The 18,774-nt window shown below is 40.6% G+C and overlaps 1 protein-coding gene across 4 annotated transcripts in view; it reads left to right on the top strand.

Annotated features, from left to right (window-relative positions):
• The first annotated feature begins 526 nt into the window (after positions 1-526).
• The window catches only part of si:dkey-16n15.6 (organic solute transporter subunit alpha), a 26,791-nt gene continuing 8,543 nt past the window's right edge, over positions 527-18,774 (top strand). For 2 of the 4 annotated variants that reach the window (XM_050064695.1, XM_050064693.1), the window contains exons 1-5: positions 527-618; positions 708-803; positions 12,863-13,014; positions 13,176-13,249; positions 16,500-16,655. In XM_050064695.1, coding sequence (XP_049920652.1) covers positions 737-803; positions 12,863-13,014; positions 13,176-13,249; positions 16,500-16,655 — 449 coding nt within the window. In that variant the 5' untranslated portion in view covers positions 527-618; positions 708-736. Of the gene's footprint in view, positions 619-707; positions 804-11,068; positions 11,137-12,862; positions 13,015-13,175; positions 13,250-16,499; positions 16,656-18,774 lie in introns of all 4 variants that reach the window. The other 2 variants (XM_050064696.1, XM_050064694.1) reach the window with 2 other exon arrangements.

The raw sequence follows: 18,774 nt of genomic DNA, 5'->3' as shown, positions 1-18,774 counted from the left end.
TTTGACCAAAATATGAAAGAAATATATCTACTGAGTGCAGTCAAAAGTCTCAGATCTTTAACATAAACCTGTGAAAAATAAGAGCAAAAACAAAAGTGATGCATTTCAATTTTTGGTCAGTGTATAATAAAAACTTCCATTACAGCAATTAGTGGCTTAGACTGTGCATTAGTGTGGGCTGCACATGTGATGGAAAAGTGAGCTGCGAAATGCAGTACATTCAGTTAGATGATCGTCCCAGCTAGCTGAGTAGGTGATGGACAGCAGGTGTATCAGAGCTTTTATACCAACAGCAGCTGCAAAATCAGACTAAATCAGACAATCACTTTTTCCCATTTCACAAATGTAGTCATTTAACCCACTGTTTAGATCAAAATATTGATAAGTGGGGCTTTAACTAATCTCTACAGGTTTTTAATGACATTCTTCTTAGATGAATTTATAGCCTCTCACAGAATGGACTTGGATCCCACCTGTCCACTTACATATCTAGTCAATCATTAATGTCTCCAGTCAGACAGTAATTGTTCAGGTGAACACGTACGCAACAGGACAGAATCCCATGGAAAGCGCTGCAAACTCCAAGACCACTCATCCCTGAGCCACAAGAGTTATACGGTTAGTTTGGTGCTGTGTCATTCAGTTTGCCATTAATTGTTGTCGCTTGATTTTCGTACATTCGCCTGTCTGTGTTTATTGTGTGACAGGTAGAGTGTAGTGTAGTAGCGTGTAGAGAATGGGAAGAGGTGGCAACTGTAGCTGGATTGGCCCTGAGATCCCTCTGTCATCACAATTCTTCACTGGTAAGTTAAGGTCTCTTCCTATACAATAGCTGCATTTTAAGAGGAAATGGCATTAATGAAGAATAATAGATATTCTCAATTTCAGCACTGCTTGGCTTTGCTTTTAGTGTTTTTGTTTTATAAGCTAATGGGTGATGATTTCTTTCTAAAACGGTACAAAAGACACACATCCCAACGTCCAATGGATTGGGTGCTGAACCAAAGAAACATCTGGCAAAGAAGGAAATGATTAAGTCCTTATACCAAGCAGCTCTCATTTAGAAGGATTTAAATGTAGAGTGAAGCTTTAAAACGTCTTTTAAGGTCAGATAAATAGACAGAGGTGCCTCTAATAGACAGTCCTTGTGGTAATACTAACTATTGGTATGACTATTTGTATATATGTGTTTTTCTACATGTACCTTTATTTCTATGTGTGACCTGACTATATATGTGGGATATGAAATGTGTACATACTGATATTTTCCCCTTATATATTTTTCAAAAATAGTTCTGGAATAATATTAGGGTACACATGTACATGTACATATTTATATTTTCTTGGTTTATCTTTATTAGAAATATGGGCAACAGGTGTGGCATGTCACATGTCACATAACTGGCTCTGGCCCTCGGGGTATTTAAATTAAATCTGCATTAAAATCCCTCCAAACAGGAGCTGCTTGGTGTGCAGGCTTAATTGATGATTTTTTTCTGTCAGAAGAACAAAACATTTGAGGACCTTTGAAACTTTGTGTGTTGTTTGTTACAGTTAGAGGAGAACCCAAATGCTGAAACACAAAGCAGGCAGTATGATTAAGCAAAAAGCAAGCATTAATGGCAAGCTGGTTTCAGAGAACAAAACAGACAGGCAACATAAACTAGCATAATATGTACAACAACAGTACCTCTGTAAATATACTTAGTTACATTCCACCACTGTTAATGTAAATACAACTCTAGTTAATACATGTTAAATGATAGCAGTTGTGAAGTATTCTGTTTCTAATCAAAACTCATAGTATTAACCAGGCTCGGAATGGCCCCTGGGCAGTTCTGGCAAATGTCAGATGGGCCGGCTCACCTTGTGGGCTGCAAAGCCACCACCAGCAATGTTGGAAAAAAAGAAGAAATAGAGGGATGATGTTTTTCCGTAGGCCAATGCAGAAGTTAGCTTCATCCTGGTTCCCTCATCAAAAAGCCTATGGGATTTTTCCATTGAATTTTGGATTATTGCAGAAAATAAACTCTGTGGCAAACAAACCTTTATGGTACTTGCATGTTTTATTCAGCAATGTAATCTTCACAAATTACCACAGTTTTTATGATTTTTGAAGCCCAGATGCAATTGCCAAAAGTGAAAAGCTAATGTTAGGCTATAAATAAACTACACTAAAGCCCCATTTCCACCAAGCAGTACGGTTCACTGCAGTTCAGGTTTGTTTGTTTGTTTGCTTAGTTTATTTTCAGCTTTCAAGTACAAATAAAAAAATTACAACATTTGCATTGGGTGCTTTTCATACAGTCCAGTGGCTGAAAAAGGGATAGGGAGAAGCAAGAGCTTATCGAGCACTACCCCTGGCTCACAATCACTAGCATCAGAAGGACAAACTTCCATGTTCACATAGAAACAAATGTATCAATAAAAAGAACAGTGAAAAGTAAAGTGCAGTGAGGTTTAACTAGTGCTTTGTTTCAAGCATTTGCTGGCTCGGAATGACATTCTTCAGTATACGCATAGAAACAATATACAGTATGTACAATTGACAGATTGTACAAATTTTCAGATACAAATGACATACAAATACTATATACAGATTCAAGTGACATACAAAATACTATTCAAGTTTGTTATACAAATTGTGCAAGACATAAAGTACAAAAGATATTCAAAATATTATCTGAATTCCCGACTTAGTTGTGCAGATTATAGGAATGCAGATGGCATTCACATAACCAGTGCACACGTACAAGCGGATGGGGTTGATAATAATGATAATATATATATATATAGTTACTCAGCATTTTCCTCATCATTGTAGGTATTAAACAGTTCTGTATGCTTCTGTTTCTACTGTGAAAAGTTGTGGATGGTACCAATGGAACCGTTCCTAACCATCCCCATTTTGGGTCAGCCCTCTGTTGGTGTACCTAGCACAAATACCTGGTGGAGCTAGAAACACAGCACTCCGTTGATTGGTCAATAGTGGACAGTCACTCTTGCTCAGGGCTGAGTTGTGGCTGGTTTTGAAGCTTATGTAACCACTGTTCATGCTGTGACAAGTCTTACATACATCACTACAACAAGGCTGTCAAGGTTTGGTGTGATGATGGTCCGTAGTCTCAATTAGCCACTTGTTAGCAACCACCTTTTTAAACACAATTAAAGCTTCAAAATTCACAGTGGGGTATTTACTGATTTATTTTATGTGGTAGAACAAAATTGAAAATTTCTTCAGCTTGTGTCTACCACAGACCTTATTTAAGGCATCTTACCACAAACCCATTCAAAAAACTCACTCAGTACATTTACATGCAGCTTGAGAAAATCGAATTATTGGCTTAGTCCGAGTGAAACTGGAATTTTTAAATGCATGTAAACAGCTTAGTCCGACTGAAACTGGACTTTTAAATGCATGTAAACAGCTTAGTCTGACTGAAATTGGACTATCCGTAGCTCGACTAACACACCTAGATAATTCGATTGAAAATCTAACTATTGCTGCATGTATCCACTTCAAGTGGCGCCTTATAGGGGAGAAAAGTTAGGATGATTCCAAGGGCCCCTGACTGACAGAGGCCCCAAAAATAGGTAAAAATTAATATAAAATTCTGAAACCATCATCATTAAGAATATTTTTTTTCAAATATAGTAATAAAATTATAGCTGCAAGCAGCGTTGGGCGGGACCTTGGACTCCCGCCGTTTTGGCCTCCAGCTCATGTGGACAGTTAAAGACAAAAGTTTTAGACAATTTTAGACCCCTCTCCACTAGGGTTGGGTACCGAAAGTCGGTGCTTATATGGAACCGGTACTTATACAACCGATACCTACCGGACCGAAACAAAACGCACATTACGGTGCCTCCTTTCGGTGTTTTTTTATTAAATGTTATGTCTTCCTCTATTGGACGTTACACATAACAGAATCATTCATTCATTCATTTGTTCATTTGTTGAGTGTATATTATTATTTAAAGGCACGCTAAGCACTGTTGGGTGTCACTTCTGTTTACATTCAACAATGTTATCAAACACAACGGAGCTAGCTCACCCCTCCCCGCCTCGTCCTCTGTGATTCTGTCATGAACGAGTGATAGCTGCTAGTTACCCTGGATTTACACACCTGTTCAAGGGATAGTGCACCCAACATGAAAATTCACCCATTATCTACTCACCCTCATGCCGATGGAGGATTAGGTGAAGTTTTAGAGTCCTCACAACACTTATGGAGATCCAAGGGGAGAGGAGGTAACTTAGCAACAAAACTCCACCTAATGGATGCTCACGGCGCCCCAGATTCAAACGTCAAAAACACATAATTGAAACCACAAAATATCTCCATATTGCTCGTCCGTAGTGATCCAAGTGTCCTGAAGCCCTGACATATAAAGTTGTTTGGAAAAACATCATTTGAACTCTGTTTTTAGCCTCATTGTAGCCTGCAGCTCTAACTGCCTCTCTGTGCACCACGTTCATGTGTGCACGCTTGCACGAGACCGTGAGACATGGGCACTGCGTTCATGTGTGTGTGCTTGCTTTCACTGGTCTCGTGCTGGCGGTTGGTACAGCCTGGATCCAAATGTTTTTGTTGCCATTTGCAGAGCCTGGGCTGCCTACAGAGACTGGACTTTAATAGAGTTAATATTATTGCATTCTCGGAACCCATCGGCTGTATTCGGCGTCTGACTTCCGGCAGACGGTGATACAGCCTCTGGGGGCAATCAATCAATCAATCAATCAATCAATCAATCAATTTATTTAAAGTGCAAAATCACCATGGTACATGGTCTCAATACACTTTACAATAAAAACCAAGTACAATAAAAGATTAAACAATAAAAACAATAATAAAAGCACAAAAAGAAAGTGATAAAACAGTTACAAATTAGACTAACTGAAATATTGAGTAAAAAGGTGTGTTTTAAGACGGGATTTAAAAATATCATTGGAGGTAGCTTCTTAATAGCTAATGGGAGGCCATTCCACAAATAAGGAGCACGGTAGGAGAAGGCCCTACAGCCAGCTGACTTTTTATTAACCGACGGGATGACAAGTAGGTGCGAATTAAGAGAGCGAAGAGGACGTGGCGGAAGGTAGGGTGTAAGTAGTTTGGTTAAATACAATGGTGCAAGTCCATTTGAGGCCTTATAAGTTAAAAGAAGAACTTTAAAATCAGCTCTAGCTTGAACAGGCAGCCAGTGAAGTGATGCCAAGACAGGAGTTATGTGGCTATATCTACTGGTTCTCGTCAAAAGTCTGGCGGCTGAATTCTGCACAAGCTGAAGACTTCTGATAGCACAGCTAGGGAGGCCAGAGAAAAGAGCGTTGCAATAATCCAGTTGAGAGGACACAAGAGCATGAACAACAATCTCAGCGTTTCGGAAAGATAAAACAGGGCGGATTTTATATACTACGTAGATGAAAAATGCTGTCTTAGTGATTTCCTTGATATGAGGCAGTGTGTGTGTTCGGACCTGTGTGTAATTGACAACAGAGTGTAAAATTGAATTTCCCCTCGGGGATTAATAAAGTATATAAAATTAAAATTAAATAAAATTAAAAATTGAAAAGTAAGAGTCGGATCAAAAATAACTCCTAAGTTTCTAATGCGTGAGCTCTCAGTGATCATACATCCATCTATATTAAGACATAGATCCTCAGACAAGTGCTTATAGTTATTAGGATTAATCACTAACAAGTCAGTCTTTGCAGCATTAAGCATAAGGAAGTTGTGACACATCCAAAGTTTGATTTGGGATAGACATGGCTCTAAATTTTGGATTTGGGAGGGGTCATTTGGCTGCAGCGGCATGTATAGCCGCGTATCATCCGCATAGCAATGGAACTTAGTGCCATATTCTGAAAAGATCTTGCCCAGAGGGAGCATGTAAATACAAAACAACAGAGGGCCAAGGACAGAACCCTGGGGCACACCAGAGATGACAGTAGAACATTCAGAAAAATAATTAAAACTAACTCGTTGGGATCTGCTAGATAAATAAGATATGGAACCATGAGAGTGCCAGCCCATGTACACCAACGCAATGCTCTAACCGATGTAAAAGCACACAGTGATCTACAGTGAAAGCCGCACTCAAATCAAGAATTAAAAGTAAGGAAGCTGATCCAGAGTCTGCAGTGATCAGCAGATCATTGACAACTCTAGTCAGGGCAGTTTCAGTAGAATGACAGGAGTGGAAGCCGGATTGAAAGTTGTCAAAGAGATTATTAGCAGAAAGATGGGCAGTCAATTGATCAGCAACAATTCTCTCAAGTATTTTGGATAAAAAAGGAAGAATGGAAACGGGTCGATAATTGGCAAGAACCAGTGGATCACTATTAGATTTTTTAAGGAGTGGTTTAATGATTGCAGATTTATAGGCTACTGGGACAGACCCCTCAGAGAAGGAAATGTTAATGATGGTGCGTGTAGGGCCACTTAGGATAGGAAAAAGTTATTTAAAGAGGTCAGATGGAATAGGATCTGATGCGCACGTAGTAGGCTTTGAGGCGGCTACCAAAGAGGCCAAGGCCTCAGTGGAGATAGGCTCAAACTGTGAGAGTGAACTGGTGGACCAGGACACTGAGCACTGATCTATCATGTTGCTGGNTTTGAGTCCAGGCAAGGCGCGAGGATTCTGATTTAGTGGCACGCCACCTGTCCTCAAATCTACGACAAGTCCGTTTAAGTGAGCGAGTATGGTCAGAAAACCATGGCACAGATTTAGATCGAGTGCCTTTACTAGTTTTAAGAGGGGCGAGAGATTCAAGTGTTTCCAGCACTGCACTATTTAGGCTATATGTAAGACTGTTGGAGGACATACCCATGGTGGAAAATGAGCAGACCCCCGATTTTTTGGCATTCCGGTTTGAGGAGGCGAATTTCCGTTTCCGACTTCCGTTTATATATAAGTAAATATAGAGTTTGCAGTGACGCCAATTATGTTCCGCCTCGTTAGTTCACAGCACAGAGTGTTTAACCTGGCAACAACTGCAGCCGGCTCAAACGTGATTGATCAATATCACGCGGACTACAAACAGCCTAGCACCGGAAACCAGGGCTCTTCCGCTCTTCTTCCAGAGGCAAGATCTCCGGGGTTTGCCTACAGACTCTACATTCACTGACTGTTGAGTCTGTATATAGAGACTAATATTATTGTAATGTTAATTTGTTAAGTGTTTTTTATTATATTTTAAAACTGTTAATAGAGTTCATATACCCATTTATTTCTAGGTATTTCTAATTTGCCTCAGCAATAAATAAATAAAAACACATTTTTATTATAATTTAAAACTGTTATACAAAATACTCACACACTTCTGAAAGGTGGCCCATTTGTGACACTTTTGAACCTCCATAAAAACCTCATATTTTGAGGTATCGGTTCAGGCACCGTTTAAGCACTGGTACCATTTTAAAAGTATCAGTTCGGCACCGGTATCAGAAAAAACCCAAACGATACCCAACCCTCCTCTCCACTCTTGCTCACAGCTGACAATTTCTTCACATTTGCTCATGTTATTTTCAGAAGCACTAGCTCACTTCCTGTTGGATTTAGGTCAGGGGTGTCAGTGCGTGATTTGTAGGTCTTGATGAGATAAACAAGCCAGTTTTGGTTTGATCTTTCTACGACATTCCTGATGAGATAAACAAGCCAGTTTTGGTTTGATCTTTCTACGACATTCCTACGGGCTGCAGTGGCCATTTTTATGTGTCTAGGTGGCGCTAGAGAGCCCATTTTTTCATTTTATCCATTTTTTCGCCAGTCCTCACATGCGTGCCAATTTTGGTGAGTTTTTGAGCATGTTTAGGGGGTCAAATTTTGGTTTTTTTTGCACACCAATGAGGCCCCATGTCATGCAGTAGATGCCCTTTTGTCCTTTTCGCCCCTGCCCTTCAAACATCCTGTGTTCATCACTGAGAGAGAGAGACAAGCTGTGAGAGCATTCAGATGGAGATGGCTTTCGAACTCCTCCCTTTAATTCCCAAAGCGTGGGTCCAATCGCCAATCTGAGCATACCATCAGAGAGATACACTCATCCCAAACGCAGACATATAGGTTTTTATGTTTGTGGAGTCAAAAAATGCGATCTTGGTCGCAAGTTTAAAATGTCTAGCTCACAGCTCACAATTTCTCCACATTTGCTCATGTTACTTTCAGAGGCACTAGCTCATTTCCTGTTGGATTTAGGTCAGGGGTGTCAGTATGTGATTTGTAGGTCTTGATGAGACGAACAAGCTGGTCGTGGTTTGATCTTTCTACAATATTCCTATGGGCCACAGTGGTCATTTTAGTGTGTCTAGGTGGCGCTAGAGAGCCCATTTTGGCACTTTTGGGGTTAATTTTTTCATTTTATCAAATCTGTCGCCAGTCCTGACATGCATGCCAATTTTGGTGAGTTTTTGAGCATGTTTAGGGCGTCAAATTTTGTTTTTTTTGCACACCAATGGGGCCCCATGTCATGCAGTAGGTGCCCTTTATTCCTTTTCGCCCCTGCCCTTCAAACATCCTGAGTCTGTCACTGAGAGGGAGAGACAAGCTGTGTGAGATGACTTTAAAATGTCTCGAACTCCTCCCTTTAATTCCCAAACCGTGGGTCCAATCGTCAATCTGAGCATACCAGCAGAGAGATACACTCACATAGAGGGACTTTATATTACAGTACATTACAATATGTATTTAACAGTCATAATCACAAAAGTAGCAACAGTATTATCAGTAATAAAGGCTGTAGTAGTATGTGAGAGATGGAAAACACTGATATAGCCTATAATGTGTAGATGCAGTTTCAAATGAAGATTCTGCAGCTGTAATCTGTCCTTTAAAGATTGTGAGACACACATACACAGAGGTCTGTGTGTGTGTGTGTGTGTGTGTGTGTGTGTGTGCAGCTGTTGTTGTTAAGCTTGATGCATTTTTTGTTCAAGCTGTCTCTTTCTCTCACTTTCATCACGCTGTCATCATCTGAGCAAATGGCATTAAACTTTTCTGTGCTCTCATAGCTCCTTAGCTTTGTTTTAAACTCAGTAAAACTTAACTTCTCATCACTCTATTTATTTTTCTCAGCGCCGTCTGCTGCGCAGGCACAAGCATCATTGGCGCCGTCCTCACTGGGCGGCTCGTTGAGTATGGTGCTCTTCAAATTAAGCAGACACAGGGGTGCCAGAAACTTAGTTTCCCACAACTCATAATTCTTCTCATCTCCGTTGCAACATAAACGGTTCCATCGGCTTCCAAGCTCATTCCTGGGCCTATAACCTGTTGGAGCTGCCATCATAAAAAGGGCAGGAACACCGACTAAAATGTTTTAACTGACGGAGGAATAATCACACTCAGCCATCGGTTTTGTTTGACCGGCACGCACACACACAGCTGGAACAAGGGCAAGCAGTCATTTATTAATATGGGACACCTGCTACCTGTTTACCACGCCCCCTCTCCAGACAACCTGATCAGTGTAAGAGCACATTCAAGATCAACAGTTTTCAACACACTTTTAATTGTTTTTATGTGTAGGTGAAAACAGACCTGAGGAACAGGCTACAGGGGGACAATCTGGCTGCATGCATGCTACTCAGCATCAATGGGCCACCTCTGACCGAGTGTCCATACGACAGAGCCTTAGAGCTCTTTTTCAAAAAATCTAGAAAATAAAGTGCTCTCAGCCAGGCTGCAAACTGTGCCATTAGATTAGGCTACAGGTGTGTATGCAGTTGTGCTACAGTTTGAAGTAGTCATAATTTCACATTTCAAATTTCATGCCCCCACAATCTGCTGTTTTTATTATTTTGAGATGATGATCTTAATTTATTTTGATTGAAAAATTAATGTATATTCAAATTATTATTTTTTAAGTCTTTCATTAATGTTAAAGCTCCAGTAGGCAACATTGTTTTGGTATAATTGAGTAAAAAATTTATAATATCCTCTAAGCATAATGTAAATCAAGTGGTCTGAGACAAACAATAGGCTTCTGCACCTCACCATGGCTCTGTGTTCAGCCTCTAAAGAATCAGTAGCATGCCGATGTGCATCAACCAATCAAAGGTCAGCTCAGACCACTGCGTTCCTATTGGCTGTTCTACTGCATATGCGCGTTCCCATGCCGCCGGCAGAAGTGGAGAGCAAGTGGCAATGGCGAACAGTGCACCAGGTGAAATAGCTATTCCAGCATTGGTTACAACTGCCTACACGGCTAAACAACCCAAAAAAAGGAAGACAGAACTCGGTTCCCTGGAGCCCCGGAGGGAGGGGAAGGGTGAGGTGAGGCCGGGCCCGGCCGGAGGGCGCGAGGGTTGGCCGTGGGAGCGGAGCTGAGGGCTCTCCGCGGAGAGGGAGAGCCAATCCTCGGGGGTATGTGCGGGGCAGGCTGCTGCGCGGTGAGGGAGAGCTGAGGCTCGGGAGTATGTGTGGGGCTGCGAGGGAGGGATGGGGAGGGCTGCTGCGCAGTGAGGGAGAGCCAAGGCCAATGTGATTTTTTTTTTCATGGGGCCCAAAATTCCCGGCGGCACCCCTGTCCGCTTAGTGCGACTGGAGTTGGACTTTGTGTTCTGTGCATGCACCACCTTTTCTTTCGCGGGCTTTCACTCGGAAGAAGAAGGAGATGACGTAGCAGCAGTGCAGTAACTCCCGGAAAAACAAACAAACAAACAGACAAACAAACACCATGGCAACCGAGAAGCAGAAGACACACTTCTGCACGAAAGGAGCAAAACATTTTGAAGTTTATGGATGGTAGGAAAATGTGAAACGCGGATTTATTTCAAAAAAGATTCTGAACAAGAACTGGAACTAGTTCAATTCGCACTACATTAAAAAGGACATCACGCCGCCTCTCGAGGAGTCAGACGTACCTGGTCAGAAATTCGATTTTCTCTTCTGCACGTATACTCAGACAAGATGAAAAGTCCGACTTGACTGATCCGTTGAAGTCCGTTTTTTCGTCCAAAATTGTCACATACCTAAAAATAAAAAGACCTCATGTCGTGTCAGTCATGTTTGCACACTGAGTCTGAAACTTTCGGAACAGGTTTGATTTTCTGCGTTTTTTTGCCTCCATCAGAAGCCTTCAGCGAGCTGTTTGACCAAGAATCGGTGAAGAAAAGGTGGCGGCAGGACACAGACACATAGGTATACATAGACTCATTTCATTGTTCAGATAGCTGCTTTCAAGAAGTCAGATAGTCATATTCAGGTGGATGATGATGAAGAGGAGGAGGATGTGGAATTCACACAGAATGTGGAGACAGAGAGGGAGGACAGCTCCGCCCCTTCATGCAGCTGTGGTATCAAATGTATGACAAGGAGGAGTGATGATAGCCAGGTAGGTAACTCCAGTGGAGATAGTCAGAGAATATTGTGAAAATCTGGGGAAAATTCCTTACCAAAAAATGTCTTCCCCAATGTGTTTGTAAAGGTGTCTAACAACACATATAAAAAGATTTAAATTCAACTCCCATAGGAAAATCTGTGACAGCTGCTAAAAGTTGGGGTACCCGAAACCTTATTGGTGAGAAATTTAAAATGTTTACCTCTACCTTAAGTAGCTTGTAAGGGGTCAAACAAGGGTTTTTTCTGGTTTCTGAATTGATTGCAAGCATTTGTTTGCACCAAAACCACTCCTTGGTGGAAAAACAGCCACGCCCACTTCCCCCACTCATCACAAAAACTTTTTTTTTGTTTTTGTGAAAATAAATATGACTGGGTCCAAGTAAATTAAAAAGTAGCTTTATGAGTTTGTTTATTTATTAATTTAAATAATTTATGAATTGATTGCAAGCATTTGTTTTGCACCAAAACCACTCCTTGGTGGAAAACCAGCCACACCCGCTTTTACATGTAAATTTTAAAAGTAGCTTTATTCATTTTTTTCAATATCTCAAATACTAGTTAGAAAACTATACTGGTCCACAATGTCAAATGTCTCGGGAGTCTAGTTTTTCACTGATAAGGGGTCACAGATTTTCCTATGGGAGAAGAATTTAAATCTTTTTATATGTGTTGTTAGACATCTTTACAAACACATTGGTGAAGAAATTTTTTGGTAAGGAATTTATTCCCAGATTGGCCAAATACCTGATAATATTAAAAGGAGAAAATATAACCTTTTACTTTGTCTGGTACTGCAAATTCTCGCAAAAAACAGAACAACAAAATGCATCAGAATCAGTGCGCAAGGTTTCTGTGCATAAAGATTTTTTTTTGGATGATGGATTAAAAGAACGCATCGGGAAAAAAGATGCATTCAGTGTGCAAAGGCCTTAAGACATGTAAAGAGTGTGCCAGAATGCATTAAAAAGCATCAAAATAGAGCTTACTAATCAAGAAGATACCAGGGAATGATGCAGTGTACCCCCATGTCATGGCTAAGCCCCAAATGTCCTTAAAAAATGCCCCCTTATCTTAAGTAAAAGACATAAAACAGAGCACATAATAGCTCACAATTCTAAAGAACACTCATATTAACCTATATTAACACTAGTCGACCAACATGAAGCCTCTAGACACATGGAAAAGACTAGAGGAACAAATTAAAAGCATGGAGAAATCCTTCAGTGTGAATGAGATCAACACAGCTGCAAAGTTGTTTTAAGCTGACTTATAGACATAAAAACTCTTTCATCGTTATATTTCTTCAAACAATAAGGTATATGTCAACTGTTCCAAAAACAGCTACCACAGCCTTTATGTTGACATGTATCTATAACCCATCCTGCCAAAAAGAAATTGGTAAACATTAAAATAGTGTTAGGCTGACTGAATTCAGTGAAAAAAATGGAAATTCAGTCTGATGATCAGTCAGTAGTAAAAATTAAAGTGTGTCTTTGCTCAGACTCTGTGACTCATCTTTTCCCAGCCATTAAAGATGAGCTGTGGCTCTTCCTCATCCCGGCTGGCCTTGCCATCATTTTACTGGGGCTGTTTCTGGAAGAGGTGGGCTTCTTCCTGCGCCACCTTCCCTCATCCAGACGAAAATGGCTCTACCTGTGGATATTAGGAATGTACCCGGTAACATCGACTTCCTCATTCTTACACAGCTCCTCCTTCACAGCTGGACTTCTCTCAGTGGATCAAAAACCAATAATAACTACTTTAAATCTTAAGTGTCTTGAATTTGTTTTAATGCACTTGCATTGTATCTCAATATGTCAATGTTCTTTTTTTCTTAGGTATTTGCCTTGACCTCCCTCATAGCACTATATGTGCCACGGTCTTCCTCACTGTGTAATTTCATCGCCTCACTGTGAGTGAACAGGTCTTGAGATTCAAAGATACAACTCTAAGATTTCATTGTCATTACAACATATTTGATAGGAATATTGTTTATTGGGCTTACAAAAAACTAAAAAAAAGCAAGAACACTACTCACATACAGTGAGCACTTTAGTATATAAAAGTATATTAAAGGGGACATTTAATACAAATGAGTCTTTTGTTGTTGAATCAACTTTCTTGATGAATACCACTTGTGGCAGAGTATACCGGTCAGGATAGCCTGCAACATCTGGATCTGCTGCTAGCATAACTGGGCTTGTTTTTAACATGGGAGCTAACTAGCCAGTGCCGGTGTGGCATAGGCAGTATATGCGAATGCTAAGGTCGCCGTCATCCATCGGGGACGACACAGGGGGGAACAAAAAAAAAAAAATATATATATATATCTTTTACATTTTTTTTTTTTTTTAACTTATACTATTACTACTATTATTTTGAACTAGTACATAAGGCCACAACAACATAACTACACAACAAAGCCTACTAAGAGAGAGGCCTTTTTTTCCTGGGATGCTGCTGCCCCCCAGCCTCCCTACCCAGCTTGTCACACTTTACCTGCTCTTTGGGGGAAATGGTAAATGATAAATGAACTGCACTTAGGCGAGTTATCCGACGACACATGACCCCACATGAAATGGTAAAAGTTCTCTGGTGTCCACTCAAGCGCCACTACACTACTGAGAGGAGTGTATGTAGAGAGAAAGAACATGATAAACCAACAGTGAGCAAGTGTTATGTGTGCAACAATTTTTTTGGGATGATGGGTTTAAAAAAAGCATACAAAAAAACTGACTTTGGCCCCGATCAGCAGCAGTACAACAACAATCTTGTTCTGCTAATGCTTCGTCTGTTGAGGAGGAAAAGGGAGGTAGAAGGTTGAAGAAGGGAGATAGAAGACCGTGCTGTGGCGAATGGAAACCGGTGACTGCAACAAGTCCGACTGCTCTATCTCAGCCTGTTGCTATGCAGCCCGTTGCTATGCGCGCTATATACGTCATCGCGCCAGAAGGGCAAGGAAACGAGCATGTGCAGAAAGACCGGAATGAATTTAAAGAGGAATGAGTGTATACATGCACACAAAATTCTTTCATTCGGAATGACAAACGGAATAAACCACCCCCTTTAATCTGATTTAATTTTCAATCGGAATGACTGTTTTTCAGTCGGAATGACCGTTTACGTGACCACTTTTAATCGGAATGGCCTTTCATTTCGATTAAAAGAGGAATTAAACTGTGCATGTAAACGTACTGATTGTTAACTCACCATAGAACACACTTCATTCAAACTCATCAGAAAGAAAATAAAATACTAAAATTGTCTTGGATAGTCTCTCCATCGATCCACCAATTATCAACACTAGTCTGGTCAAAATAAACCCTTAATTTATGGATGTAGATGTGAACATATGCTGACTCTACATACTGGCTTTCCTTGATGTCTCTCTGCAATTGCTAGCCAGCTTTTTACTAGTCCTGTAACGATATCCCCTCCACTCGCAGTTTTCATCTTTCCCAGCTCGTGTCACTGGTTGAACAGGCAGCTAGCCTGTTCAACCAGTGACACGTGCTGTTTAGTAGAAAGAGGAACATCTGTATTTGTATTTTTCTAAATACCTTGATATACCTTAATACCTTGATACCACCCAGGTCTAGTGGTCAGCAGCATCAGGAAAGTCTCTGTATTATTAGGAGTGATGGGGGGGTCATATTTCCTCTTTTTCCTTTTCCTAAATATTGTGGACTGGTTTTTAATAATGATGACATGTGGATAAGCTGTGTGTTGATGAAAGACTATTATTGTGAGGTGCACATGCATCCACTGCTATCTAATAATGTGGTGAGGCTCAGATGTGAGAGAGTAGCCTACACCAGCTGAATGAGTGGTGTGGTAAGTCAAGTCAGCATGGGAGACACCAGTTTGTCAAGTGCTACTCAGGGTCCTCTACAGCTTTACATCTTTCCTGCTCATGGACTTTTGTCAAAGACCAGCTCAGTTGTATTTTCAGGAATTCATCCACCTACATATTAAACTGCAGTACCAAGATGGAGAGTAGAGATCAGCGCTAGCGAGGCCTTGTCTGAGGGACCCACTACATGCTGTTTGATTAAACTGGCTTAGCGATTAGATTTCAGTCAGAAAGTTACATCCAACATTCTGTGTACAAGAAGAAGCACAATTTTTAGTCCCATTTTTGTTTTTTAGTCACATTTTAGTCATTTTTATCCTTCATAGTTTTAGTTAAGTTTTAGTCAACGAAAATTCAGGAAATCTTCGTCAACATTAGTCATTAGGTTTTCTATATGTTTTTTTTTTCCTTTAATCCAGTAAGGCTAATTTATGCATTTGATATTTTAATCAAGATGACAGTTTGTATAAAAAAATTAATTCAGGCAATGTTTTTCTACAACTCAAAATCATTTCTGCACATTACAAACTGTCATTTCTTCAGCAGTTTTTGACAGGTTCAAAGAATGATTTACAAGCTCACACTTACTGATCATCATTTGCCCGATGGACTTATCCATCTCACTGTTAAGAAGCATTAAAGCCTGAATTCTTTCTTAATGTGCAAAATGTTAGTCTGTAGGTTTAAACTTGTGTCCTCTCACAGAGTTGGTGATTAAAACTAAACTTTCAAATTTTGAACGTTCATCATGTCAGAGAAAACTGATCTGTGTTCAGACTGTTTACTTACAGCACAGCTACACTCACAGATAACTGAGCCTCTTACCTGCCTGTCAGACCAGACTGAGTGGAGTCCTGCAGGGATCAGCTGTGAAGTCAGGCGGCCAATGGCTGCTTGGTCCACTGCTGTTCAGTGGCTAGCTTTCAATGTCAGATAGTCCACCACTAACATTTTCATCATGTCTCGTCCCATCAACAAAAATGAAACATAGATTTCTTCTAAGCTTTAATTATCAAGATCTATTTTTAGCTTGTCATCGTTTTGTTTTCATAATGGAATAAAAGGGCAGACAAAAAAGTTTTGTCAAAATGAACATGCGTAGCCCAATTATACATACAGGTAACGCCGCTCAGGAAAAATGACTTTCCTGGGCTTCTGAAAAGTTCTGGGAAGATTAAACCCCTATTCAGACTCTTTTCAATACAGCTGTTTCAGCACAGACAGCATGATAAAAATAATGTGTTGTGTCTTCTTTTCATCACATATGTTGTACATTACTGGTCCCACCTTATTGTGTATGTCTGTGCAGGTATCACTCCATCACCTTGCTAAAATTCATGGGACTGATCACAGACTTCTTTGGAGGGAAAGTTCGTATGCTGGCTAATCTGTCTGGACAGCAGGTATCTCCAGATCCCTTCCCCTGTTGTTGCTGTTGCTGTCTCCCAATGGTGGCCATCAACAGGTACACACCAGACAAGAATCTGAGTAATAAACTACAGCTGCATTCAATTTGGGAAATTTGCTTTTAAGCCCACATTTACTGTGGACCCCTGTCATCCTGCTAACATTGTTTTTCATTTTCTTCCTTCTCATAAATGATTATGAAGCACTAAAACCAGAACATTTAAAACAGCACATACCCTGATGCTATGTGCCCCCTTAACACTTAATCCATAGCATGGCAGGCCACTCAGCAGGTTAAATAACATATGTTTTTAAAGCATATGTTTGTTTTTTTTAGTGGGTGGGTTGATGTTTGTGCTAATTTCCCTACAGGTGCCATTGTTCTATTTATGTTGCTCATGTGCTGTGTTGGATTTTATTTTATTGGCCCATTTTATGGGCATGGATATAACCTTTGTTGTTGATGTTGTTGTTGTTTTTTTACTTTGTTTCATTTTTGATGTACTTTATGAGTGAGTGGCTTTATTATTTTTTCATTCTCTATATTTGTTTAAGTGAGCTCACTCAGACAAACTCCCATCAGTCATTTGGGTTTGGTAAAGTACTGAATCATGAAACTAGTGGCTCTCACAGGTACTGCATCCTTAGACAGCTTTCAGTGCTGGCAGTGGGAGCTTGGGTCACATATCTGTGTATATGTACTTAGACATTGACAATATCACAACGAAGTGCATGCACGTGCATAGATGCATTTGTTCAATCTGATTGTATTGGTATAAAGTCCTCTCAGTTGCACAACTGTAATAAAATACGTGACCTGACATGCTGCTAACATGTTAAAGGGTAACTTAGGTGTTTTTCATCCTGGACTCTATTTTCGCATGTTTTGTGTCTAAGTCACTACTGGGAATAACAATTTTTGAAAATGGTCCAGTACTGAGCAATAAGGCTGCAGCTGGCGGTCATGAAACAGGCTGCAATGAAACCATTTTGGGCAATTATGCACCGTCAATTTATGTCTGCCAAAAGGGCTTTTTTTCCCCTCTGACAGGCTCAGATTGTTATTTTAATTGTCTGACAACATTATGGAAAGGATCCCCAGAAATATACCTATTTGTTAAAGAGGAAGATCCTTTTTGTCGACATATTCTTACTCTGACCTCATCACATATTGATGTTTGGGAATGAACTCTCCAAGTGAAATACAACGTGCAAGGTGCCCTGGCTGTGATGATTGTTGACGTTCTGGGTAGAGCTTAGATCGGGCCCTAAAAATTCAGCCCGACCTGGCCCGAGCCCGTGCACGTTATGTCCGGGACCGGCCCAGCCCGTCCAATTAACTGTAATTATGGGCCCGAGCCCGATTTAACCCCGACATTTTTCAATAAGTTGGCTGTTATAATTAATGCTAAGGACACACAGAGCGCGTTAGTGCCGCAGAAGTCCTGCGAGTGTACTCGCAGGCACTTGACTGTCCACACAGGCAGCGCATTTCCCCAGCGCTCTCCGTGCCGGTTAAACATCAACTCCACTCGTCTGTTCCCGTCAGTACTCGTTTTTTCAAACGGTCATTTTAAACATGGGTAAGTCCATATTTTCATCGTTTTTAATAACTTAATAAGTTAATGACAATTTGTCATTGCATGTCAATGTATTGAGCGTGTTGGGTAAACACTGAATGAATAGGGCATATTTTTTGAAGGCACGGAAAGCCGCTGTGCCTCCCATGTATCTCTACCCCCCCCTTTCTGTATGTGTGAATTGCAACCCCCAACCTGTAGCCATTTCTCTCTCTCTCTCTCTCTCTCTCTCTCTCTCTCTCTCTCTCTCTCTCTCTCGGGCAGAGAATCTAAGCTCTAGTTCTGGGACAGTGAGTAAACTTCAGCCTGTTACTGTTTGTCTGTTTTCAAAACACACTCCTTTTTTCACAGGAAGTCTCTGTAGCTCCTCTTAAAAAGCAGTTAACAAAGCAAAGAAAGTTCGCTCCTCAAACCCGTAAGTTAAAACAAATATCGTGAAAGTTTGAAAGGAATTGGCGATTAACCAAACTGGAAGAATCTCGTTTAATCTGGGCAGACAGTCTCAAAACTTATAAGAGGGGCCTCCGCAATGCCAGAGCAAACTATTACTCAGCATTAATAGAAGACAATAAGAACAACCCCAGGTTTCTTTTCAGC

This window comes from Epinephelus moara, chromosome 16 (assembly GCF_006386435.1).
Source record: "Epinephelus moara isolate mb chromosome 16, YSFRI_EMoa_1.0, whole genome shotgun sequence".
In the NCBI taxonomy this organism is placed as follows: domain Eukaryota; kingdom Metazoa; phylum Chordata; class Actinopteri; order Perciformes; family Serranidae; genus Epinephelus; species Epinephelus moara.
Note: the sequence above shows the minus strand (reverse complement) of the source record. Positions and strands in the feature narration are given on the sequence as shown.